Source organism: Lagenorhynchus albirostris, chromosome 2 (genome assembly GCF_949774975.1).
Source record: "Lagenorhynchus albirostris chromosome 2, mLagAlb1.1, whole genome shotgun sequence".
Lineage (NCBI taxonomy): Eukaryota > Metazoa > Chordata > Mammalia > Artiodactyla > Delphinidae > Lagenorhynchus > Lagenorhynchus albirostris.
This window is the reverse complement of record NC_083096.1, coordinates 165,705,519-165,732,439: the sequence shown is the minus strand read 5'-3', so window position 1 is coordinate 165,732,439 and position 26,921 is coordinate 165,705,519. Positions and strand designations below refer to the sequence as shown.

At 46.9% G+C, this 26,921-nt stretch overlaps 2 protein-coding genes across 6 annotated transcripts in view; both read left to right on the top strand.

The window, feature by feature from the left end:
- The first annotated feature begins 8,268 nt into the window (after nucleotides 1-8,268).
- On the top strand, nucleotides 8,269-20,388 carry LIN28A (lin-28 homolog A). Its single transcript, XM_060142755.1, has 4 exons — nucleotides 8,269-8,299; nucleotides 8,766-8,950; nucleotides 19,256-19,440; nucleotides 20,172-20,388. The coding sequence occupies exons 1-4, from the start codon at nucleotides 8,269-8,271 to the stop codon at nucleotides 20,386-20,388; spliced, it is 618 nt and encodes a 205-aa protein (XP_059998738.1).
- A 4,479-nt stretch (nucleotides 20,389-24,867) lies between these two features.
- Nucleotides 24,868-26,921, top strand: part of DHDDS (dehydrodolichyl diphosphate synthase subunit) — a 28,321-nt gene continuing 26,267 nt past the window's right edge. For 3 of the 5 annotated variants that reach the window (XR_009539032.1, XM_060140964.1, XM_060140961.1), the window contains exons 1-2: nucleotides 24,868-24,937; nucleotides 25,656-25,771. Coding sequence is in view for 4 of the 5 variants with exons in the window: in XM_060140964.1 (XP_059996947.1) it covers nucleotides 25,709-25,771 (63 nt within the window). In the remaining variant the exon portion in view is untranslated. The remainder of the gene's footprint in view (nucleotides 24,938-25,655; nucleotides 25,772-26,921) is intronic. The other 2 variants (XM_060140962.1, XM_060140963.1) reach the window with 2 other exon arrangements.

The following is a 26,921-nucleotide window of genomic DNA, read 5'->3' as shown; positions in this document are numbered from 1 at the left end:
TTAGAAATCATAAATCTGTACTCCCATTTAATAGATAGGGAAACTGAGGCCCAGAGAAGAAGAGATTTGCTCAAGGTCGCACAGTGAGTTAGTGATAGATCTAGGACTAGAACCAGAACTTTCTTACCATACAATTCTATCTCTATCATTGACAAAATGTTGAATGAATGTGTGACTGAAGATTGAATGAAGGGAGTACAGGTCTCTCCGGATGTCTTCGCAGGGACGGGGAGGACTTGCTGACGTGGGAACCAAACTCCGTGGCTGTTCACTTTCAAGCCTCCTTGTTTTCATTTCTGCTGTTCCTCTTCTCTGTAATGCCCTGCCCTCCCCTGGCTTTCAAATTTCTATGCAAGGTCCAGTGCAATGCCACCTCCCCCCGGGAAGCCTTCCATAACATATAAAATGAGTCAGCTTTCATTGCTTCCACAGTGCATTACATATGTCTCTATTATATGTCCCAGGCACAATCTGATGGGATATATTGGGTTGGCCAAAAAGTTCATTCGGGTTTTCCGAACAAACTTTTTGGCCAACCCATTAGATCTTTTACACGTCCTTTCCACTAGTTTTCTCCCCACTACACAGACAGGGAAACCAAGGTACAGAAACCAATCCTGAATTTGAAGCCCCATTCCCTGACTGAAAAGGGGAATACTAGGAAACCTGACTTTCTAGTTCTTATTATTAGCTATCTATGGAACTTGAACAAGTCACTTGGACTTTAGGTCTTGTTTCCACATTTACAAAATAGGTTGGGAGAAGATAAAGTCTGAAGATACTAACTTATAAGCCTCTTCTAATAGAAGAAGTGAAGTATAGATTATTGAACCTGAATGCTAATTCCAGAGTCAACTTACCAGGGTTTTAATCCTGACTCTCACTTACTCCGTGACCTTCAGGGAGTTACTTAACCCCTCTGTGCTCAGCTTCATCTGTAAGATGGGAACAATAACCATGTCTATCTCATAAATTCGGTGTGAGAAATAAATGAGCTAATTTATGTAAAGCACTCAGCACAGTGCCTGGCACATGGAGAACCTTCGAAAAGTGTTAACAGTTGTAATTTTTTTAAAAATTTTTTTTAGTATTTATTTATTACTTATTTGTCTGCATCAGGTCTTAGCTGAGACACGCGGGATCTTTGCTGCTGCAATGTGGGATCTTTAATTGCAGCATGAGAACTTCTTAGTTGCGGCATGTGGGATCTAGTTCCCCGACCAGGGATCAAACCCAGGCCCCCTGCATTGGGAGTGTGCAGTCTTAGCCACTGGACCACCAGGGAAGTCCTCAACGGTTGTAATTTTTATCCCATTGATACCTCTGGGTTCACAACCTCAGCATCTAGAAAAGACATCTCCAACTTCGATATCCTCAAAGCAAGCCAAGTGTCTTTCTTCATTCTGCTAAGGGTCAGCAGAGCAGAGTGGTAAAGAGTATGGCTTTGAAACAATCAAAAAAGTAATGTTAAAAAGCAGTAGGCTCAGACTTGTAAGGTCCAAAATATCCCCCTCCCTTATCTCCTTTCTTTTTTTCCTTTTGTTTTTTTTGGCCATGCTGTGCAGCTTGCGGGATCTTAGTTCCCTGACCAGGGATCGAACCCCGGCCCCTGGCAGTGGAAGCGGAGTCCTAAACACTGGCTCACCAGGGAATTCCCCCATGCAGCCTTTCTTAGGTGGTTGCTTGAGGATGCTCATCAAGTGTGAAGCAAGAAAAAAAGATCCAGGAAAGAGTAGCTGTATCCACTGTAGTGAGAGGTTGTGAAGGTGACAGCTGTGAAGCAAGTCCAGAGAGCAACCAGGAGGGAGGGCTTCAGGAAAGGGCTTAGTGGAAAAGATAATATGATGGAGCCCTTGAAAAAAGTTGAGGATATTTCAATGACAAATATTGTGGAGAGAGAGAGGAGGTTAGAGAGTCCAGGGAAAATAAAACAGAGTATAAGAAAAGAAACGTTGTCCTAGTATACTACTTGGCAATGCAGTGAACATTTCCATAATCATGACAGTGTAAACACTGGTCATCAATCTAGTTGAAAATGGTGATTTAACTGTACTGGGAAGAAGAGGAAAGGAGAGGTAGGCCCTGTACACAAGGTAAGTCCTCAACCACCATAACAGGAAATCAATAGATAATATCTAAAATTGATAAATCAAGGAACAGAGGTACATGCCTATTACTTAGAGACACGGAAATATCCTCCAGAAGAAATGACCTGTGGGAGTGGAGGGGGTAGGGTAGTCAGGGTACTGTTGGTTTTCATTATAATTCTTTCAATACGAATTGATTTTTTTAACCACATGCATTAATTACTTTAACTGCTAAAAAAAAAAAAAGAAGAGGAAGAATATTTGAGAGAGTCGCTTAACTCCACTGAGTCTCAGTTCCCTCTCCAGTAAAATGGGATCATAGTAGGATGGTTGAGGATAGAAAGAGACAATATACACAAAGCATTCAGCTCATACCTGGTATATAATCAGCTCTCAAAGAGTAACTGCAGCATCAGGGAAGAATAAGTTAAGGACTAGGCTCAAGTTGTCTTGCGGAAATGACAGCACTTGGTGGGATACCCTGCTTTTTGCCTCCATGGTACATGACAATCATTGGACACATACAAATGGACACCAGGTGAAAGACAGCTGGCTGAGTTGTGATTCACAGGCCAGAGTAGAGTCACAGTGAGGAACATTGAAATGATCAGCAGCCATGAGGGAAATTACAGTTTGGCTTGGCAAGTTCCGCTGCAAGAGGACACCTGGTGAGTTACAGTCTCTGGACAGTGGGCTATAGCAGGCTCATCATTTCCTCCTCTTGCTTGTACTTTGTGGGGGATATGTCAGAAGGAAAAGATTTAGAGGCTGTCAGGGTGAGGGTCAGAGGTCAGCTGGGGTCAGGAAGTCTATTTCACTGAGGTCACTCTAGTCTCCTTTCAAAGTAATGAAGCCATTATTGGTGAAAGCAAGTGCCTGGCGTCTTGCTCTGTGAAGCAAGGCCCACATGGGGAGCAGGACTGAAAGAAGGAAGGGGACTCCCTTGGCTCATCCTCCTTCTGCCAATTCAACAGGCCTAAGAGGTGAGAGGTGCACAATCCTGCTTGATGTAGGAAGTCCTTGGAGAAGGATGAAGATGACAGCATGGGGTGAAAACAGATTGTTTCTCAGAGCAGTTAAGAATGGGGTCTCTCTCTCTCTCTCTCTTTGTCTCTCTCTCTCTCTCTCTCTCTCTCTCTCTCTCACACACACACACACACACACACACACACACACATCATATCACTTTAGAATGTCAGAAACGGGAGAAACATTTGTCTAAAAGCTAACCCATCTCCCTCATTTTACCCTTAAAGCATAAACCTAGCTGTCTTTCTTGAGATCACAGGACAAATTAACAGGCTGGAACTATATATATTATACATTTTACTTAATTATTTGTTTATTATCTGTCCCTCTCCTCTAGAATGTAAGCTCTATGAGGGCAGGAACTTCATCTGTTTTGTTTACTGATGTATCCCCAATGTTGCAAACAGTGCCACCTGACTCATAATAGATGCTCAATAAATATTTGTTAGATGACTTAGTGAATGAACCGATGAATGAATGGAAACACTGCACACATCGTATTCCCTTCCTCATGAATAACAGAGCATGTTACCATACTAAAGGCTTTACAAAGTCCTGTATAAGAAACTTACTTAACATCCCATTTTCCAAATGATTTCACTATAGAGACTTTTTTAAAATGGTAAGATGTATTAATGATCTCATGGAACTAGTATCCTGAGGGACACACTGCGGAAAATACTTTTTTCAAATGCACACCATCACTCATATTAGCATATGGTCAAGGCTTTAATTCCAAGCAACCACCCTGGACCTCACCACAGGGTTCTCAAAACACTTCAGAAATGTGAGCTGGATGTGGATGATTGCCCAAAAGAGGACCTGTTTTGGCTCTTGTCAGCTCTTTGATTTAGAAAGTCAAGGAGTTTGGGGGAGGGTGATCAGTAGAAATGGCAGACTAGAGCTCTGGCCCAGGGAAGAGGAATCACAAGCTTGGGTCCTATTTACTAATTATATAGAACATATAGTCTCCCCTCACAGCCGTTTTGTTTGCACATATCTTGTTCTTCATTGGTAAAATGGGGACAGTACCAGTCATGATAACAACATACTGGGACTGTGGAAAGAATGTGAGCTTTGGAGTTAAACATATGGGTTCAAATATGTCTCTGCCATGTATTAGCTGAGTTACATTAGCCAAGCTGTATTGATTCATTAGGCTTGTTTCCTCCCCTGTAAGGTAGAAACATTAATACCTATTACTTAGAGTTATTGACAGGCTTGAATTAGATAAGAAAAGTGCCTGTATTCTTGATAAATAATAGCTGTTATTATTATTACCTATCAGAATATAAGCTCCACAAAGGTGGGATTTTTGTTTGCATTGCTTACTCCCAACACTTAGAACAATGCCTGCCACAGACGAAGTGTTCAATAAATATAAATATTTTTTAATGTTGATGAGTTATTAATATTACTAAGACCTCTTTCAACTCTTCCTTTTATGGAGATATGAGCCTACACAAGAGAAACTTAACAAAGTACTATAAAGGGGAGATGTTCTTTGTGTTGATACTAGACAACTTTGTCTTTTCTAAAGAGCTCCTTTTTCTTCCTTTTACTTAGATAATATTATTCCCAGAAACCAATACACAAGAAATTTGCAATACTTAGCTATATCATGTCTTGTCCCCCTAACTAGACTGTAACTTCTTGGATGGCAGGAAATGTTTCTTCTTTACTTTTGGGGGTACATTTTTGGTCATTACATTACTTAGTGCATATTATGTATCTGATTCCTCCACCAAATGTGTGAGCTAGCACAATGACTGGATCATAGTGGCTACCTAATAAGTTTTCACTGAGATGGGGACCCAAGAAAGGGAGAAAGTTTAGTCAGGAGCCTCCATCTCCCACATGTAAACAACCCAATGCAGAGGAAACAGTTATGTTGGGAGCCATGTGTCCCTTCCTAAATCATCCTCTGCCTCCACATGTGCAACTTTATGGAGTCCTGAGCCTTCCTGGGTTTGTATTGCTTAGACTTGAGAGAGGCAGCCTAGAAGAATAAGTATTATGACTGTTGTAACAACGTTCATTATTTCAATCAAAACCTATTCAGACTGGTATATATAGAATGCATAAACAACAAGGTCCTGCTGTATAGAACAGGGAACTATATTCAATATCCTGTGATAAACCATAATGGAAAAGAATATGAAAAAGAATGTATGTATATGTATAACCGAGTCACTTTGCTGTACAGCAGTAATTAACACAACATTGTAATTCAACTATACTTTAATAAAAAATAAATTTAAAAAAAACCTATTCAGGAAACTCTTCTTGGGTGTCTTCTGTGGGCCAGCCACTGTGCTAAATACTGGTAAGTATGTGAGAGAAGATGCAGAAAGAAATAACACATGAATGGTCCAAATCCTCAGGGGGCAAATGGTTCAGCAAGTTCTAGATCACAGAATCAGGTGCACAATAGCTATAATAATAATAATAATTTTCATTGTTAAGAACTAACTATATGTCAGACACAATTTTAAAAGCTTTACTTAGATGATCTAACTTTATCCTCATAATAACTCTGAGAGTTAAATCCTCATTATCCCCATTGGGCAGAGGAGGAAACTGAGGCATAAAAAGATAAAGAAGTTGCCCCAGGTGTCAGAGCTATAAATAGATATTCAAACATAGACAATCTGATTTCAACGTCTGTGTTCCCATGAAAAGTGCTAATAATTAGAGAAATAATTTGAAAAAAAAAGATTAGTCTCTCTTCTAGTCTCATTTTATTTGAATCAAAAATATTATTTCCTCTTTCCTCACTCTCTATGGCTACTTGCATAGTTATACCCATTTTTCTGAAGGGGAGCTTGAGATACTTGCGCTGCTCTCACAGAATCATGTACGTCTGGAAATGCCCTCTCTTTAGCGTTCAGAAAAGTCTGTTCCTTCGTCTCAAATGTGTCAGGGTCATTGGGGAGTTGAGAAGAACCAGGTTTTCTGGGAAGGACTTGGAGGTGAGAACTCAAGAAGGCATTCTCAAAGCTGGGAGCTGGGAGCCAGGAGAGCGGGTCTCTATTCAGCACCGTGGACAGAGCTCCGGGAGCCTTCAGGACCCTGGACAGAGAAGCTGGTCGAGCCTGCCGGGAACAAGTCTGACTTGAGAGCAGACCAAGGGAAAGCAGAGCGCTAAATTCCCGTATTCCTTCTTTTCTTCAGCGAGACCTCAGTCACCTGCTCCTGAATCTTAGGAACAGGGGTACAGAGAGTGAGTATATTTTAAGGGGGCTAGTAACGGGAGGAGATAAGACTTGGGTGAGGAGTATTATATATATAAAAAATGGCTTTGGCTGATGTACTCCCACAACTCTTGGAAGATCTAAATCAGGGTCCTCAGATGGGAGTGTGGCATTGTTAGTGATATTTTTTAATGATTTGTATTTTTTTAGGCTGAGTAGCAAAGGGCCAATGTTGTCCTTTTTATCCCAAAGTCCTATCCCCCATCTCATACTGAAGTTTTAGTCTCTTGGAGAGCACTCCTGGCAGGAAAGACAGAGAAATAATCTCTTCGCAGCCCCTTGCCCTCCTCCCCATCTTCCCGTTCCCTACCCCCACTCATCCCCGTTCTCTGTTTCTCAAGTATACTCGTGCGCGCGCGTGCGCACACACCCACACACACGTGCACGCGCGCGGGCGCAGGGTGAGAAACACGAGAGCCTCCTGCACACTTAGTGGAGACGACTGAATTCCGAGCGAGCGGATGCCCCCGAAAGCAGGCTCTGTCCCTTTAAATGGGTTGTAGCAGTGGGGGAGGGGAGCTGGCCGGAGCTGGCATTGTCCAGTTTGAACTGAGCACCGGAAGTGAAGGGGCAGGGCCAGGGCCGTGCACTGAGCCCCGGGCCATTGTCCATCTCCGACCAGGGCACTAGCCACCCCCCTGGCCAACCCTCTTTATCTTCTAGAAGGGGAGGCTAACTCTTCAAATGAGGAGAGCCGCTACTCCAGTTCCCCCACCAACCTCACGATAGGGAAGAGAGCGCACTTCAGGATGGGGCTCAAACGAGGAGGGTCTGGGAACCTGAGAGTGTCGGGATCCCAGCAACGGATAGGGATAGGATGGGAATGGGGGCAGGATGAGGGCAGCTGGTGGAGAGAGGAACACCCTTCAAGCCTCTTTGGGTTCCTCCTGTTCTCTCAGGGAACTCCACGTGGGGTCAGTTTTAGACACAGGAAACAAGGAAGGATTCTTTACGAAGAATCAATTTAGGAGCGCTTTGAGAGATCCAGAAAAACTCAGTCGGAAACGCAGGGAGGCAGAGACATTCAGTTAGTCAGAGACAGACTTTGAGAGGCTGCACCTAGGTCAGGAGTGGAGATCAGCCCTGTTGGGTCTCCAACCTCCCCCCTGCTTCCCCATCCTAGGCTTCCTAGTGTCCTGAACTCCAGGTCTATCTAAGCACACGGGGGTGGGGGTGAGAGCGGGTCAGCGCTGAGCTGCCGGGTCAGCTCTGAGACCTGAAGGGGAAGGGAGGGGGAGGGGCGCTCAAGGGCTGGGGGAGGGGGAGGGCTCATCCATTTCTCCCTTGACAGGTGGTTTGTGTCTCTGATTGGCCAGCGCTGCCAGGCTCACACCTCCCTCCCCCAACTCTCTGGAATGTATAATTATCTGCAAGGGGGGTGGGGGTGGTGTGTGAGTGTGTGTGGGAGCAGTCACGTGGTTTTAAAACTACCCCCCCCCACAGGCCCCCCCACCTGTATGCTGCTTTGGGGACCCCCACTGAGTCCTTAAAGTGCAGGATCCCCAATTCCCGGGTACTCAAGACTTCTAGGGCTGACGGCCCCAATCTCCAGATGTGGGGGGGGCCGGGGGGGTGTCAAACCTCAAGGTTCTGAGAAGGGACACCCCAGAGGTGTCAGAGACCGATGGGGCGGGGGTGGGGGGTGGGGGCCGGAGCTGGAGCCGGAGGGAAAGGGAGGGGAGAGGAGAGGGAGGGGAGGGGAGGGGGCTGCCCGCGGGGGGTTGGGTCATTGTCTTTTAGAATTTGGGAGCCTTTGAAAAGCCGTGGGCCCTCCCACCGCTATTGTGCTGGGGAAGATGTAGCAGCCTCTTCTCCGAGCCACCCCTTTGCCTCCGGACTTCTCTGGGGCCAGCAGCCGGCCGACCTGGGGCCCGGGGCCGCGGGCTCAGCCGACTACCATGGGCTCTGTGTCAAACCAGCAGTTTGCAGGTTCGACCTCGGGACTTACTGGGGACAACTTAGGCTGCAGGGGCGCCCAGAAGCCACATCAAAGGGAGGTGGGGGAAGTGTCCCCCAGGCTAGCCGAAGGACCCCAAGTCTGCGGCCTCCTGTTTCAGGGGGCGATCTCTGGAGCAAGGAACCCTGGTGTCCCAGTGCCGTGCAAGCTGAAGCTACGGGGGCGGGGGGAGAGAAGAGGAGGGGCCTGTCTGGCCGTCTGTCCCCGGGCAACGTGTTGTGGGAAGATGAGCAAAACTTTCGGGGCACCACTGGCCTCAGTTTAAGCTTGGGGAGCGCGGGAGGCAGCCGGGACAGGTATTTTCTCGTCGGCATCTCGGTAGCTGCAGCGCCTTGGGTGTCCACCCGCGGGCTGCACGCTCAGGTCTCCTTGCCGGGGTCTCTGGTGGGGTCCTCCAATTCCGTGGCCCCCCCAGCTGAGCGCCCTCCCAATCTCCAGGTGGCGGCGCCAAGGCGCCGGAGGAGGCGCAGGAGGATGCGGCCCGGGCGGCCGAGGAGCCGCAGCTGCTGCACGGAGCCGGCATCTGTAAGTGGTTCAACGTGCGCATGGGATTCGGCTTCCTGTCCATGACTGCCCGCGCCGGGGTCGCACTCGACCCCCCGGTGGATGTCTTTGTGCACCAGGTGAGACCGATCCCTGTAACTTTGCCGCGGGAAGGGGATGTTGGCGCGCGGATCCAAGGGTGGGCAGACGGCCTCGGCTGTTGGGTTGAGGGAGATCAAGGGCCCTCATTGTGCGCTCCCATCTTTGCCGTGGCACCCCAGTTCTGAGTCCCCTTTAACTCCAGCGGGACGAGAGCTGGGGGCAGAGCCGAGTATCAGCACCCCTACCCCCCTCCGGGAACCCCTCTGGTTTACCACGTGTCTGTTACCTCTTTCCCCTGGGCAGGGGGCAGGGGGCAGGGGGCAGGGAGATGACCCCATGTGGCAGAACTAAGGTTGTATTGTGCTTGCCAGTGGGGGGAGGGCGAGCAGGCCGGCCAGGGAAGCACATGCCCGGTCAGAGCAGAGCCCTGAGCGCCCGCGCCTTTTACTATGGTGTGAATGGAGCTCCCGGCCTGGAAAGAGAGAGGGAAACCACTTCGGGACCCAACGGGGTAAAGCTGAGAAGTCAGTGGGGTCTCCTCACCCAGGTGGTCACCCAAAACTCAAGCTCTGGGGCCTGGGTCGGTTTGGCAGATCCTTGAAGGATCTCTCTGGGGGCTTGAAAGTTCCTCGAGAACACAGTCTCAGGCACACGGTTCACTCGCTGGGCTTTTACTGTTCATTTCCTATCAGGAAAGAAAACCCAAGGAGCCCAGGCCTTAGATTCCTGGGCCAGGCTCGGAGGGAGTTAGGTTGCAACCCCAAGTTCTCAGTTAAAGCAAGGCAGCACAGTGGGGGTGAAATTCAGTGTCGCAGGGCAGAGGGTGGAGGGAGGCTAGCCTCTGGACCTATTCTCCTCAGCTTGGCATTTATGGCCCCAGACAGCCATTGATTGCTGTCCTAACATTCCCAGCCTCAAACAAGGAACCAGAGACTTCAGGTTTCCCTCCTCCCTGGCCACCCCTTCCTGAATATCTTAGAAGCATTTCTGTGGTCCTGGGCACAAGCCACACATAACCACCACGTAAAGGAAGTTGCTGCTTGTGTTCCTTCCACCTTTGGAGGTTTGGGGCTGGACCTGAGAAGAAATTGCTAATCCCAGGCACAGTAGGTTGACACCCAGGCCGGGCATGGAGGGGTTACTTCGGAGAGGTTGGCTTTAGGAGCAGTGGGGGAGGGGAAAGGAGGATGTGGGGATTAAGGGTTGGAGCCTGAGGGATGGTATTCTGGAGGGGGAGGGGTGGAGATGCTGGGTGGAGTAGTTGGAGGCAGCGGGGAAGTCTCTGAGCATGGCCCTCAGCGAGGACACAGAATGGGGGGAACAGGGGAGATAGAGGATATGGGGAGACGTGGGCCCACCAGTTAATGTTGGGGTCACTGGGCTACTAGAACATCTTTCCAGAAGGGTCGGCAGCAGAATGCTTGGCTATCCCCTTGCTTCACCCAGTTCCTCCACCCCCAACTTTACCCCCTCCCCATCAGACAACTAATTCTGGCTGGTGGCTTTGCCCGCTTCCCCGTCTCATTTACATATGTGAATGATAACCCACAGGAAGTAATTGTGGGAAAAAGAAGGGAATTGGCCTCTTTAGATCTATTAAATCACTTTATTACAGGAACCAGCTTTGAATGGCCCTCCTCAGCGGGGTGGCCAGCTCCCCCACTCTCCCATTTATCTGATCACAAAGAGATTAAAATCTCTCCTGGTCTGGAGATGACTGGACAGCTTCCCCAATTTTGGAAGGCTTGGAATAAAAGAGTCAAACCCAACATTTTCTTGCCTCCCTTCCAAAGGCTGTTGAATAGGGAAGGACTGAGGGGAATGTAGCCCCTCTGAGGTTCTTTGGTGATATCCAACTCGCAAGGAAGGTTTTCCTGAGCAAATGCATCAGTGCCTCAGCCCACTTACCCTTAGGATCGAAAGCAGTTGGGAAATATTGGAGGGCATAAAGGAAAGCAGGGACCTTCTGGTTTGGGGAGTGGAGCCCGTACCACATTATTTCAGATGGGTTTGCTGGGAGATAACTGGACTTTGGGGTCTTGGAATGTCCAGGGACATTCCACAGTTGCATAAGTTATCAGGAGGAGTTGAGCTGGGATAAGGAATCAAGAATTTGTCTCCCTAACACCCCCTACTAACAGTCACAGAGGACAATGGTGGACATTCCCTGAGCCTCACCTGGTAGCTCTGTCTTTCGATTGTGCACTGCTGGAGCTTAGGTTGATCCTCGAACCCCACCATAGCAGTTAGACTAGTGATTCCAGTCCTGCACTTGAGAGATTTGAAATCTCTCCCTGGGGATCTAATATAGAGGAGTTAGGTAGATGCAGGACAATCCTTAAAAATCCTCCTGCGGGAGGGGAGTGTTCCCAAAGTGGAGAGAGAGTAAGACATTTGAAAACCTCTCCTTTGGCTGCTGGTGGTGGGTACCTTAGAATTGCAGGGTGGGTGGTGAGCAAGATAACTGTCCTAAGATAACATCTGCTAAGGGAGGGGGTCAGGGAGCCCCTTTCCTAAGGAAAGAGGAGTGGGGAGCAATTAAACATTTTCTTTTCCCTTCCAAGGTTGGGCCTATTTGGTTCCCAACACGCTGTTCACTATTTTTGCACTCCCTGTCAAACACGCAGTGCCCCACAGGGGTGGATGAGTGGGAAAGAAAACCTACCTTTAGCTTTTTAAAAAAATGAGTAAATAAAACCCATAAAGCAAAGAGACTTCTGTAACAACCCTTTTACTCAGCCACAGGTCTTATGCTAGAACTCTCTTCCTGTCCCTGAATTTGGGGGAATTTAAGAATCATAATAATGGCAGGTGGCCAGACCTTAAATCAAGGTTTCTCAACCTCAGCACTATTGACGTGTTTTGAGCAGGATAATTTCTCATGCTGGGCATCCCTCAGTTGCGACAACCAAAAATGTCTCCAGACATTGCCAAATGCCCCCTGGGAGGCAAACTCGCCCCCAGTTGAAAAACAGTTATACATCGCAAGGTGGAACAAGAAAGAGCTAACTACTGTCTCCTGGTTTCCTGAGGTTCACCAAGGATTCTCAATTCTCTATGGCCATTTTAAGAGTTTTGGCTTACCTCATGTTTTTCTGTGGCTCAACTCCCAAACCCCTTAGATTTGTAGAAATTTGAAAATGAGGAAAAGGTCCCCTGCTTTCTCCCACAGCTCTTTAGAACCCAAGTCTGTTTAAAATGGCTTTCTGGCAAAAATGCTGTATTACAAGGCTTGGAGGCAAAAGAAGAGCCCAGATTTGACCGAGGGACCAAGTTTGGGTTAGGAGAAGAAATTTCCAATACCGAGAAACTGCTGAAGCCACGTGGCCTGCTTTTTCTGAAAAGGATGAGTGGGGGGTAGTGAGAGCAACTCAGACCCATCTAGAGTAGGGCTCTTGGGTTTGGGGGCAGGGAGAATGTAAAGGGATCTTTCCCACCTGGTTTATAACCTCACTAGTGCCTCTGATTACCCACCTTATGTTTCATTTTTTGATGTACTTGTCTTAACCCCTCTTCTAACCTGTAAACTCTTTGAAGAGAGAGACTAGCAGTCTGGTTAGTTTTCTAGTACGCACCTGGTGGGCTGAAGAAATGAATATGGGTCCCCTGAGGAATCAGGAGTACACTAACAGTTGGGGATCCTTGTCAGCGGAAGTCTTCCTCCAGACACAAAAGGCTGGAGGTAGGGAGGGAATGTTAACTGATAGTTGCTGTCTCTTTCTGGACTAGGGCCTGAATAGGGCCTGGCACTCAGTAGAAACACCATGAAAGCTTGTAGAGTGAATGTCAGTGGATTGCAGTTGAGCTCCCGATAGGATATTGGAGGCACGGGTTTGATGGGTCATTCATTAGTTACTTCATTTCCATCTTAATAGGAAACTATTTTTTAAATGAGTGGATTTTTTCAGGAAGTTGGCAGAGAAGCACATGAGTTGGTTTGAGCATTATGGGATCTTCTTGGGTCCTTCTCTTTCTGAAGAGACCTGCTTTCTAGACAGTGTCCCAAGTAAAGGCTGTGCCACCATCATGAGCAAAGCTTGTGGTTGGTGACACCACAAGCTTGCCATACAAGTGGTTGTCAGTGATTTTCTCCAGGGCAAGGTTGTTTCTGGAACATTCCTAATCAAACTACCTATTGGAATTTGCTGGTGCTTTTTTTTTTTTTTGAGAAACAGCCCTAGGCAGATCACCCCTCCTTTCTTCCTGCAGGCAAGAATAGCAATTACTATCAGTGTTAAATCTGGAGGTCAAAGGAGGTGGGGGGGGAGGAGAAAACTTTCAAGAATAGTACGGCACTTAGTACAGAGGCAGCTTGGAGTTACTTAATTCAGACTGGAAAGGAGAGTAAATGGCTTTTGTCAACAGAGCAGAACAACAACTGGGTTACTGGTTTAAAACTCCCGGACCCTTTCTTCACTCCATGGGTAGGTAGGGGGTGGGGTGGGGAACCACCCTGGGTTGGGTCCTCATCAGAGTTCAGTCTCCTTGCGACTCCATTTTCCTAAGGACCAAGGAGAAGACGCCCACCCTAAGGAGCTGGGAAGATCAATCTAGGTGAACACTCGCGTGCAGAGTTGAGAACCGCGCGTCTCCTTCCTCTCTTCTGCTCCAGTCTCCCTCTGGCTGCCTTTGTGCCGCCTTGCTGATGAGCAGCACCATCTGGTGGAGAACTCCAGGCTGGAGCTCGTGGTCCTGGCTGTGTGAGCAGAGGCGATGTGTGTAGGGTTGTATGCTCACAGCCTTTGGTTCTGGACGGATCTCTTTCCCCCACCCTCCCTGACACACACATCAAAATAAACTGCTTCTAATAGAACCCATTGGTTTCCTAGCTCCTACCAAACCCTACCTTCAGGAATGACGCTTGGGTTGAGCTGCGAGGACACCTCGGAACCAAGTCATTAAAATTACTTTCACCTGCGGCTTTTTACTTTTTCATTGTGGCTGTTAGAAAGTTTTTAAACGGCTGTGCGTCTTGCATTATATTGCATAGTGCTGGATATAGAGTCCGGCTAGTTGCAATCAGCTCGGGGCTCTCACACTATAAATTTGGTCAAGGTGCTTCACCCCTCTGCCTCTGTGACCTCACCTGTAACACAGGGGGCATAAGGTCTACCTTACAGGCTTGGTGTGAGGGTCACATGTGTTACAACATGTAAAGTGCTTAAAACACTGCTTAGCCTATAGTAAATATTAGTAATAAAATTAAATCTTGGTCATTTTAGATAGTAGAGAACTTAGTTTCTTCTACAAATGTTTGTGCACTGCTAGGCACCTAGAACTGAGGGTATAAACATGCACTAGGTAGTCTTGAGCTGGAAGGGCCCCGGATTTTGCAGAAAAGCCAGAAACGCAAGCTTTGATCACGTCTGATCCCCTGCTTTTACAGATGATTATAGGAACCAGAACTTATTTATCCAAATTTCATAGAGCAAGTTGAGGGAAACTCGGGTTCCTGTGAGCTTTTTACTCCACGTGTCCTGAGTGACCCCTAAGGTCCCTTCTATCTCTAACTTATAAAGGCATACTTGATGTGGGGGAAGCTTAGAGTAGGCAGTGGTGAGGTATTAGGGGGGCGGAAAGACTAAGTACTGTAACTGGCCCAAATCCTTCCTTGCCATCCAAAAAAAGAGAAATGCCTCCTGTAACTGTTTTCTGTCCGATTAAATGCCATCTTCCCCTCTCTCCACTATAGGCTGCCCACCCTCCTACCTCAAACAAATTGGGAAAGGAAGATGGGAGGCCTGCATCCCTCCCACCTTTAATATAATTTATCTGAATAAATAACCCTAATTAGGTCCCTGAGTAAAAGGTTTGACTGAAAGCCCTGGAAGGGTGGGAGGGCAGGTCAGAAGGAAAGATGGCTGTTGGCGATGGTGACTTTGGCAGACCAGCAAGCTTGACTGGGGAAGAAAGGTGTCTCTGTATCCGTTTCTCTCACCGTGACCATAACCCTTATGTGGAGAGGAAGGAAGGAACTGATGAATGCGGTGAATGTGGGGTGGGGGGGAGTCGGGGGAATCTGCAGCCTCTGGAACTCCAGGAATCTGACCACCAGAACCAGCCAGTGTCAACTCTTTGTTTCCCCGGAGCTGGGCTCTATTGGGGGAGCTCAAGCCTTGCCCCTCCCCCCCAGGTCTTTTCTTTTTGGAGGGGATGGAGAGAGGGGCGGGGCCCAGGCCCCGCTTTGTGTGTGGCTGGGGGTGGGGTGGGGTGATAGCAAGAATTTCAGGCTCCTTTCCGATCAGGCCCTGTGAGGCAGGCTCCGTGGGGCTGCACGCCGATTACCTACCTGATAAGAGAGGAATTCAAACTATGTGTTTTAGAAAGGGGCGGGGTAGGCCCCCCACCCCCACCCCCGGGAGCCACCCTTGGAGACCACCAGTCTAAATCTTGACCGGTTATGGTGAGGTGCCTGCAGGGTTGGGGGTTTTTTGGTTTTGTTTTTGTTTTTTTTCACCCTTTTAAAGTCTTAAGCAGACCTCAAATCCTCCAGTGATGGAGTGGGTGAGCTGAGAGGGCTGGTCAATTTCATATGTCCCCATTTATATTATCCTCTTGTTCTCATAGTAAGCCTAGGAGGTGTGGATGGAGGAGAGTGTTGTCCTCAGTAAACTGGAGCTCAGAGAGGGGATGTTTTTCTGAGTTTCCACTGCCAGTTAGTGATAAAAACTAGAGTTAGAATTCCCAGTCTCTTGACACTTCTTTCTCACTGTTACCCTGCCCTCATCCAGTCTGAAGAGGTTGATGATAATTGCCACTCAGGATTTATGTGTGGCAGGCTATGTGTTAACTACTTTTCATGCATAAACCCTCACAGCACCACCATAAAATTATTATTTACTCCATTTTGTAGGGTAGCACAGAAAGCGGGGACAGGCTGTCAGATTCTAAACCCTGGCTCTTAGTCACTTATCTATCTGCTGAATCACAGCAAGGACTGGGAGTGTTCCAGCCTAAGAGCCCACTAGGCAAATGGGAAAAGCTGGGTTTGCCTGGGTCAAGAATGCTCTTGGTCTGGCTCCTCCAGCACCTCCTGACTCACTGGCTTGTCCCAGCTCAGTAAGAGACAAGTCAGATTTAACATCAAATTCAGTGTGGTTGTTACACAACGGGGAGGGGGAAAGAGATTTCACCTTTCTGAAATGTTTTTATTTTATGCTTTAATGCTCCACATCAAGATTGGTGGGGGGAGTCATCACAATTCTGGCTGTTCCTGTGGGAAAAAGAAGAAAGGATCCCCAACCTTTGGAATATTTCATTGATATTTATTGAGCATATATTCTTCATGTTTCCCTGCCCGCGTAATCTTCATTAAAATCTTAGGGGGCTTCCCTGGTGGCGCAGTGGTTGAGAGTCCGCCTGCCGATGCAGGGGACACGGGTTCGTGCCCCGGTCCGGGAAGATCCCACATGCCGCGGAGCGGCTGGGCCCGTGAGCCATGGCCGCTGAGACTGCGCGTCCAGGCTCCGCAACGGGAGAGGCCACAACAGTGAGAGGCCCGCGTACCGCAAAAGAAAAACAAACAAAAAACAAAAATCTTAGGTAGGGATTTCCCTGGTGGCGCAGTGGATGGGACTCTGCGCTCCCAGTGCAGTGGGACCAGCTACGATCCCTGGTCTCAGAACTAGATCCCACATGCATGCTGCAACTGAGATTCGCATGCCACAGCTAAGGAACCCTGGAGCCGTAGCTAAGGGGGCCCGCCTGCTGCGACTGGAGAGCCCACACGGTGCTGCAACTGGGAAGCCAGCGGGCCACAACTGAGGAGCCCACCTGCCACAACTAGGACCCAGTGCAACCAAAAAAAACAAAAAAAAACCCCTAAGGTAGGTTTTTATCCTGTTCTCTGAGGCCCAGAGGTGAGTGACTGACCAAGGTCACACATGATGCTGGAAATTGGTAGAAACAGCATTTCATGAACCAGGTTGTGTCTGGCACCTGAGCCTATGCTCTTAACCAATTACCTCAACGGAAGTTTTGTCTTAAGCAGTACCATTTAAATTAAAACAAAAATGTAAATGACTGAAGAATTGGGGATCGCATCTGGCAAAAGAGCATGTTTCACCTAAGTCCCAGTTTGAAATATCCACCCTGCCCCATCACTACCACCAGCAGCATGACATGCCTCTAGCCAGGACTGGGTGCACGATGATCCCTTTTGCTTCTGAACCGCATTTTCAATGAGGACTGCACCTTGTTGACGTATTTGACGTGCTCTTTGGATGTTTTGGAAGCTATCTATAATGAAGCCTATTCTGGGCAGGGTCTGGGAGAGGCTGTCACTCCACTGATGTGTTGTTGACGCAGTAAGTGGCAAGGTGAAATGGACTGTGAGCTTCAAATCGGAAACCCTGGGTTCTTCTGACGCTGGTTTTGCCATTCAACTAGCTGTGTGAATAACTCCTTTTTTTTTGGTTCAAACATGCAGTGTTTTGGTGAGATCGTTCCACACATTCGAAGTCCTTTCCTTTAACAATTTGCTCATCTTCCCAAGTAAAATAATTAAAACCTACCTCCTTGTTCATTCATCCAAAATGTGCTAGGCATTATTTAGGTGTCAAAATGCAGCAGTGAACAAAACAGGGACTTTATTTACAAGTTTACATTCTTTTTAATGGCTTCATGGTATTTTTGTTTTCTGTTGGTTTTTTTTGAACGAGTGAGATACTGAACATATGTGTCATGCTAAATCCTCCCGCAAATTACCTGCTTATATTCTGTTCTGTGATTCTTTTTATTCTTTTTTTATTCTTTTTTTTTTTGCGGTACGCGGGCCTCTCGCTGTTGTGGCCTCTCCCGTTCCGGAGCACAGGCTCCAGACGCGCAGCCTCAGCGGCCATGGCTCACGGGCCCAGCCGCTCCGCGGCATGTGGGATCTTCCTGGACCGGGGCAGGAACCCGTGTCCCCTGCATCGGCAAGCGGACTCTCAACCACTGCGCCACCAGGGAAGCCCTGTGATTCTCTTTTCTTACTGACTTACAGTAACTTTTTGTAGTTTTATCAGTTTAGTTATCTGTCTTGATTTTTAAAAAAACTGTCTCAAAGTTTTTTCCTCTTAACACTGAGATATTTAATTCTTCCGAAATATGTTTTGCATACGTATGATGCAAAGTGTAGAGTTCTGGCTTCATTTTCAAATGGATAACTGTTTTCTCAATAGTATTTATGGAATTGTTTTCCTCACCTGTTGATTTCTCCACTTAATCTTGGATCTCCCAGTAGACTTTCCCTTCTAATCCACTGATCTGTCTGCTTGGGTCATACTGCCTTTTCCCTTCAACTTTCAGAAACATTGTTTTGATATAATTTCAAACTTGGGAAAAGGTTGCAAGAATAATACTAAAAACTCCCATATAACCTTTACCCAGATTTATCGGTCCTTAATATTTTGTCCCATTTGCTTTTTTATTCTTTTTCTTTGTACAGATAGACAGATATCAAGCATCTTTAAATATTTCAGTGTTTTTTCTAAAATAGGGCCATTCTCTTACCTAATCTCAGTACAATGATCAAAATTAGGGAACTTAACATTGAAACATTTATCTATCATATGCAAATTTTGTCAGTTGTTCTAATTTTTTTTCTTGCTCTAAGATCCAATCCAGAGTCATGTGTTGCATTCAGTTTCTTTACTTCTCTGGGGTTTGTCTTTCATGACTGACATTTTTTAAGTGTATAGGCCTGTTACTTTATTTGTTTTTTATTTTTATTTATGTTTATTTATATTTAATTTTGGCTGCATTTGGGTCTTCACTGCTGCACGCGGGCTTTCTCTAGTTGCAGCGAGCAGGGCTACTCTTCCTTGTGTTGCTCGGGCTTCTCATGTTGTGGAGTACGGATTCTATGCATGCGGGCTCAGTAGTTGTGACTCACCGGCTCTAGAGCACTGGCTCAGTAGTTGTGGCGCACGGGCTTAGTTGCTCTGCGGCATGTGGGATCTTCCCGGACCAGGGCTTGAAACCCGTGTCCCCTGCATTGGCAGGCGGGTTCTTAACCACTTCGCCACCAGGGAAGCCCCAGGTCTGTTACTTTATATTTTACAATTTTACATTGGTTGATTTCTTATAAATGCTATGTTTAAGAATTTTTCTTCTGTTTTATTTTTCTTAGAACTTTGAGACTAGGTGCAAAAAATGCTATGGCATCTGTTTATCTAATGATTGTCCCTAATGTGATGTAGATATTTTGTTCTTAATTGTGATGACTCTTTGAGTCACAGTTTCTTTACCGATAAAATGGAAGTGTTCTTCCAACCTTAGAGGAACATGTGCATGCAGGTTTTTTTGGTTTTGCTGTAATAATGGAGACTAACATTAAAATCTACCATGCTTCCCTCCCCCAGAGTAAGCTGCACATGGAGGGCTTCCGGAGCCTGAAGGAGGGTGAGGCCGTAGAGTTCACCTTTAAGAAGTCTGCCAAGGGCCTGGAATCTATCCGAGTCACCGGCCCTGGTGGGGTGTTCTGTATTGGGAGTGAGAGGCGGCCCAAAGGGAAGAACATGCAGAAACGCAGATCAAAGGGAGACAGGTATGGATTGCAAGGCAGCTTGTGTGTGGGTTGGGAGGGACATGCTGAGGATGAGGAAAACTCTCCTCATTTTGCCCCTTTCTTGGACCAGATTGCCAAAGGTAAAAGGAAGCCTGCGGCCCCTGGATGTGGGAGGTGAAGAGAGGGCAGTATGTGAGGAGGGTACTTCATGACCTAGCTCTTCTACTTGACAAGTAATTACGTTCTGTTAGCACTAGCCTCGATTGCTAAACGGATTTCATGATACTAACCTCACATGATTATTTTAGAACTAAAAGAGACCATGGATGTGAAAGTGTATGTGGTCAGGACAAGATGGTGTATCTGTACCTGTTGCTTCTTCACCACGTCTCCAAATGGCTGGTTTCTTCCATCTTAGTTCTGTGCTCAAACAGATCACATAGTCTGGCTCCTTTAATTTCTATATTTTTATTGAATGACAGGTACTCTTTTTAAAGGTATGGTAGTTCCCAATTGGGGTCCAGAATTTCTGTTCTTGGTATTTTCAAGTTGACATGAATCGGAAGGTATCATCTAGACAATTACGTATCTGGAAAGGACTCAGAGTCATCTAGTCATATTCCTCCTTTTGTAAGTGGGGAAATTGGTCTCTAGGAAGGGAAGTGGGTATAGTAACACTTGAACCAGAGCCCAGGTGTCCTCTCTCAGAGGAAGGCTTGTAGTCTCTTCTCGCTCCTTTCTCTCAACTTTACCATGTTGCTTGGTGCTAGGTGCTACAACTGTGGAGGTCTAGACCATCATGCCAAGGAATGCAAACTGCCACCCCAGCCCAAGAAGTGCCACTTCTGCCAGAGCATCAACCACATGGTGGCCTCGTGTCCACTGAAGGCCCAGCAAGCTCCCAGCTCCCAGGGAAAGCCAGCCTGCTTTCGGGAGGAGGAAGAAGAGATCCATAGCCCCGCCATGCTCCCCGAGGCCCAGAATTGAGCCACAGTGGGTGGGGGCTATCCGTGTGTGATCAGGAAGTTTTGAGGAACAGGCATCCATCGGCAGAGTGGAGAAAGGGGGGACAGGGTGGGTAGGGGGCAGCTGGCACTGCCATACATCTCAGGCTGGGGGCCAAAGCGTCACCCCCTCTTTCCTCTTGGTGGGGGGGAAGGGGTGAGGCAAAGAAACTCCAATCATGCTCTATCCAAATGCACGTGAGGGCTTCGGGGGGTAGCCCTTCCTGCATGCTTTATCTGAGTCTCCACCCCCAGAATCTCCAGCTTTTGAAAGTGGCCTGGATAGGGAAGTTGTTTTACTCTTCGAGGAGGATATGGAATAATATTTCCCATGCCAGAGTGAAAAGATTAAGCGTGAGACCAGCTTGATGGACCCAACCCACAAGCCACTACATTCTGTGGGAGGAAATATCTCAGGGGTAAGGCAGGGTTTTCCACATCTTGTCTGCTCACAACCTCCTCCTGGGAGAGAGTGCTGAGAGAACTGTCCCAAGCAGTGGGTTGTGATGACAGGCAAAAGGGGGGTTGAGGGAACAGCTGCAGACCTGCTGCTTCTAAGCTCACTCCCACCCCATTCTGGGCCAATACAATTTTATTTATTTGCTCCCTTGGATGACTGTACCTTGGGTCCCACTTTCTTCAGGATGCCAACTGCACTAGCTGTGTGCGAATGACGTATCTTGTGCATTTTAACTTTTTTTTTTCATAATATAAATGTTCTGGTTTTGTATTTTTGTGTATTTTAATCTAAGGCCCTCATTCCTGCACTGTGTTCTCAGGTACGTGAGCAATCTCAGGGATAAGTCGGCGACAGCTCCGGGTCTGCACAGCAGGAATACTTTTTGTTGCTCTATCACCAGAGAGAACAACTATTTGGAGCGTATAGCCTATTGAACTACCTCATTTTTGCCAATTAGAGCTGGCTTTTCTGCCACAGTGTCCTCTTGAAACCCCTCCATCTTCAATGTTTCATGGGAGACTAGGTTTTAACTGGGTTGCCCCATGGCTTGGTCTCCTTCTACTGAAAGATTGGAAATTGGTCTGAACAGGAAAAGGTGGTACAGAGAGGTTAGGAGAGGCTGGGCCAAGTAAAAGGTGCAGAGAGGGGAAGCCAAGATTAGGCAGACGTCATCTGTATGTGTGATAAAGGATTCCTGTTCCAGACCTGTAATCCCAGGGCATAGGACTCGCTTTACATACCAGGTCCATCCTTCAGTGGATTGGGCTAGGCCTAACATACACAACAGGGTGTATTGTATGTGTTTTTGTAAAAACTGTGAGTTGGTAAGGACAGGTTTTAAGAACGATGCCTCTGTACCCATCTTGAGCTGCCCAGGGATGGATATATGAAGCAAGGACAAGATCCTTAATCTTTAACAGTTCTGGACTTTTCCTCCTTGGTTTCCAGAGAGACCATCAGTGATGGCTTCTTTGTGGTTCCCAGAGCCAGTGTCCTGCCCTGCTGCAGCAGTAATTAGTGTCATGGTAGCTAAAGGAGAAAAGGGGGTTTCGTTTACATGCTGTGAGATCACTGCAAACCTACCTCACTGTGTTGTAACGGGGCAAATGCAATAGAACGCATTGGGTGATGTGTGTCTGATCCTGGGTTCTTGTCTCCCCCAATTGCTGCCCCCCTCTAGTTATTGTATTTGTCTGGACTTCGTAGGACTTCACAAGTAGCTGATTTGGTGATTGCTAGGTGGCCTAGTTTGTGTAAATATAATGTGTTGGTCTTCTCCATGTTCTTTTGGGGTTTTATTGTTTACAAACTTCTTTTTATATTGAGAAAAATAGCCAAAGCATCTTTGACAAAAGGTCTGCACCAGCCAAAAAGATCTGAAACATAAACTTGGGGGCCCCTCTTCTTGAAGTGGTAGGTCTTGAACTACACTTTCTTTTGTGTTCCCCTTCCCCTGTTTCCTATTTCGAACAAGATTTTCTGTCTTAAACACTGTATTCCTACCCCCTCTTCTTTCCCCTTCGTGCCCTCCCCAAAAATAGTCCATACACCTATACGTTTAATTTGTGGGGTGTCTGTGATTAAATGATTTGTGCAAAAATCCTGAAGAAGCTAAGAATTCGCCATCCCTTGTTCTCAATCTCCTGAGTCATGACCATTCCTTGATTTGATTCATTCCAAACAGACTGCTGTCTTTGCATGGATTAAAACCTACTTTAATCTCTAATCCTAGGGTAGAGAGGAGCAACAAGGGGGCCTTCCATGTAGAAAGTGGGGTTGGGAGACCACGAAAGGAAAGATGAATGTATAGTCAAGTCACTCAGGAACTTTTATGCAGGTGCAAGAAACTTATGTCAAAGTGGCCACAAAATTGTTTAATAGGAGACGGACGAATGTAACTCCATGTTTACTGCTAGAAACCAAAGCATTGTGTGAAATCTTGAATTTATGGGGAGGGAGGGAGGGTAGAAAAGCATGTACCTGTTCTTCATCCCTTCCCCTCATTACTGAACTGCAGGAGACTGAGCCCCCTTGGGCTTTGGCGACCCCATCTGGGCAGTGTTTATTTGTTGGTTGATTTTGCTGTGCCAGGTACTTCCTTTCCCATTTGCTATCATTTTGTAACACACATGCTGACCCCTTTCCCTTCCCCTTCTTTTCCTTGGGAAAATACAATGAATAAAGACTTATTGGTACCGAAACTGTCGTCTCCTTGGCTGATATTTAAGGTGCTTTCTTCCTACCATTATTTCCACTTTCTTGGATTGGGACTCAAGTCACAAGAACCATTAAGTTTTCTGTTCAGCCATTTTGTTAGGAGTGAATCTTGAAAGTTCAGTCTTTTTAGCACCTCATTACAGTGGATTTTTGTTTCTAGTTAAGGCCTCTTGTCCTTTCCTTGGAAGCTGCCACATTCAAGAGGGGATTAAGGGCTTGGCATGCATAAGAATGGGGTTGCCTGTGCCACTGACTGGGATGAAAGGATGGGGCCATGGCTTGGGGCATGAGACCCTAATAATACTTTGTCCCTTGCTCCTCAAAGCCCTTTACAAATCTTAATTAATTAACCCCCTGCAGCAACCCAGGGATGGAAATACAGGGGAAACTGTTGAAATTGAGGCCAGAGGAGATACACTGACCAGCTATAAACACATGTTAACAAGTTCACTAGCCTGCTGATGAACACTGTATTTTTAAACATCTAGCTCCCCCTAAGGGAAGGAGGGTTTAGAAAAGAAAGACTTGATTGGAGGCATACCAACTATCACCCAAAGTGCACGGAAACGTTAACAGAACAAGGGTAAGAAGTTTCATATATCCCTCTAGGGACTTCTTACCAAAAGTCAAAGCTGACCTTGGAAGATGTTAAAAGTAGCAAGCTACTACTGGACTTCACTAAATGGTTTTCCTGCAAAATTGAAGTAATCAGCTAGGCAGAAACTTACTAACCTACATGCAAAGCAGGAAGGATGGAAAAGCTTAAGAGACCATTCATGGGTGGGTTACTCATCTCTGGAGGGCATTCTTTGATCATTTCACTCTGTTAAAAATAACCCTTTCATCAGAAAGAGTGGAAGACAAAAGTAATGAATCGGGAGTCATGACTACAGCATCTCTTGCCTTGTTTCCTTGACACTGCAACCCAAAGTAAGAAACTACAAGAAGGTTCTCTGAAAATGGTAAAGTTTTTTTTTTCCCCTTCTCTCATTTTAAGAAAACTAAACTCCCAATATCTTTTGTGAGTTAGTGCCTCAAATTCCTGCAACCCTTTTCTTTAAAGGTTTGGTACAGAATGAATGCCCTTGATTTTTCTGTCAGGGTTAGTTGATGGCCTTTCTTAAACTTTAGAAGTCATTCTTAGAGTTCTTTCTGGCCTTAACCCTTTTTTGAGTTCTTTGGGTAGGTCCTGAGAATGCAAATCCCAAAATCTTGAGTGCCTTAAATCAGCACAAAATGGACTGATATTAAGTGCCCTCCCTGTGAGGCTAACTACGGCTAGGAACTTCGCAAACGATTAAATTCACTAAATAAGACAAAACAGTATAAAAACAGGATATTTAAGACTTCTACCAAAAAAACAAACAAAAAACACTTGTACCAGAGCTCTAAAGCCAGTGTAGCGGCCTTCCAGCTAGCAGGACGCCGCCTTACCCTTTTTCTCAAAAGTCCAAACTGCCACCAGTGGCTAAGAAGTCCCAGCATTTCTGAGGTGGGGCTCCCCTAATTCTTGCCCCGTAACCTAGCCCGCCTGTCTACAGACTTCTCGGCTCTCCCAGGTGGTCTGAACCCCGCCTTCCCCAGCCGGGTCCCTCGCACGTGGCCCGGAGCCGGGTAGCCCGCGCGGTTACCCCCTTCACCCCAATCTGCCCCGCCCCAGGAGTGCGAACAGCCGAGAACTCTAGCTCAGCTCCGCTCCTCCTCCGAGCGCGCAGGCGCAGGCCAGGGCCCCGCCCATTAGGTGACGGCAGAAGCGTGTCCCAGCGCCCAACGATGACGTGTTCTTCCAGCGCCACGTCGTGAGGAAGTGTCGGTCCCCTCGAGCTGTTGAAAGGTGCCGGCGGAGCCTGTCAAGGTGCTGGATTCAGGGGGTGGATTAGAGGAGAAGAGGAGAGAGATGACTGAGCGGGAGGCAGCTGTGGGAGAGACAAAGGGGATAGTGGAAGATACAAGTGAAGGAGTAAATAATTGGGAAATCTCTGGGGTAGGAGGTAACGGGTGCAACAACTGAAGGGGTTAGTGACCCGGAGCCCCGAGAGTGGGAAACAGCCTGGTGGAAGATGGAGAAGGAAGAAGGGGGAAGGATCAGGATGTAGGCACTACGATGTGACAGGAAGCAGACTTACATGTTCAGAAAAAGGCTGTGCAGACTCTGAGAAAAAGGGATGGGAGCAAGGTCCACCAAGCCCATAGAACCAAGGAAAGGCCTCTGCGCCCAAAGGTCCTATTGGCTTATAAATTCTGGGTAGTGAAAGACTAGAGGCTTAGAACAGTGTCTTTTTCTTTTTTTTTTGGCTCTGCCGGGTCTTAGTTGTGGCACACGGGATCTTAAGTTGCAGCATGCGAACTCTTAGTTGTGGCATGTGGGATCTAGTTCCCTAACCAGAGATCAAACCCGGGCCCCATGCATTGGGAGCGCAGAGTCTTAGACACTGGACCACTAGGGAAGTCCAGGGCCAGTGTTTTTGGATTCTAATGCTGGCTGATCTCTACCGTTTTGGTGAATCCCTGCAAGTCAGCCATAGTTGTTTGCAGGTGTGGTGACTTCTAATTCTCTGTCTTGTTTATACAAGGTTACCTGGTTGGTGACTAATTGTTCTGTGCTTCTTCTGCTGAGGCAAGAACTATGTCATGGATCAAGGAAGGAGAGCTGTCGTTTTGGGAGCGGTTCTGTGCCAACATCATAAAGGTAAGCAGTGGCCCAATGCACCAGTTGGCCTTTTGGTTCGTTGGGTAATCTTATATTAAAACCTGTTATAAAAACTGGGTAACCCATGATATTTATGGATTTGTAGTAGAATTTAGCAATGGTATCAAAGAGCCTTAGAATTGCAGGTAACTTCCAGGTCTACATTTCTGGCAGATTATTGTCGTAACTCTCACATTTTCAGGAAGCCTGAGACCTCCCAATATCATTGGGCAGCATAGACTGTTAGATCTTCCTGAAATTTGTTTCCTTAGAACTTTGATCTATTATTCCTAGTATTGTCCTCTGGGCTTTATTTTGTTTTGTTTTGTTTTTTTAATTTATTTTTGGCTGCATTGGGTCTTCATTGTTGTGTGCGGGCTTTCTCTAGTTGCGGTGAGCGGGGGCTACTCTTTGTTGCAGTGCATGGGCTTCTCACTGTGCTGGCTTCTCTTTGTTGTGGAACACGGGCTCTAGGCGTCCTGGCTTCAGTAGCTGTGGCATGCGGGCTCAGTAGTTGTGGCTTGCGGGCTCTAGAGCTCAGGCTCAGTAGTTGTGGCCCACGGGCTTAGTCGCTCCGCGGCATGTGGGATCTTCCCAGACCAGGGATCGAACCCTGTCCCTTGCATTGGCAGGCGGGTTCTTAACCACTGCGCCACCAGGGAAGTCCCTGACCTCTGGGTTTAGATAAAATAACTAATCTTTCTTTGATGTGACAGTAGAGCATAATGGTTAAGAGGGGTCTGGAGGCAAACATGAATGAAAGTTCTATTCTATCGTTTATTAACCATGTGACTTTATATGGTGATTTTGAGGATTAAATGAAACTACATAGAAAACACTCAGCACTGTGTCTAGCAGTTTTTAATTACTATTATTGGGGCTGTCTTTCAATCATTTCAAGACTACAATCACTCTGTTTCCTACACTCCACTCCCTAGATCTTCCCTCAGCTTTTTCTCTAGGAATCACAGCAATGTTATATCCTCCTCACATGAAAGGTTTGATATTGGAGCCAGTCAGCTTGGTTTTATTTTTCAGCCACAGGCTGTCAAGCAGCAAGTAGCAGTGAATTTATGAGTAAGTAAGCCTTGTACCCACACATACACTCACACACAAATGCCAGGTGATCTCAGGCAGTCCAGGAAATAGA

Bases quoted from the DNA above. Each gene is read 5' to 3' on its own strand.
- LIN28A (XM_060142755.1), top strand. From the start codon at position 8,269: ATGGGCTCTGTGTCAAACCAGCAGTTTGCAG. The intron at 8,300-8,765 runs GTTCGACCTCGG...CCCAATCTCCAG, and splicing joins GTCAAACCAGCAGTTTGCAG to GTGGCGGCGCCAAGGCGCCG. The intron at 19,441-20,171 runs GTATGGATTGCA...GCTTGGTGCTAG, and splicing joins CGCAGATCAAAGGGAGACAG to GTGCTACAACTGTGGAGGTC.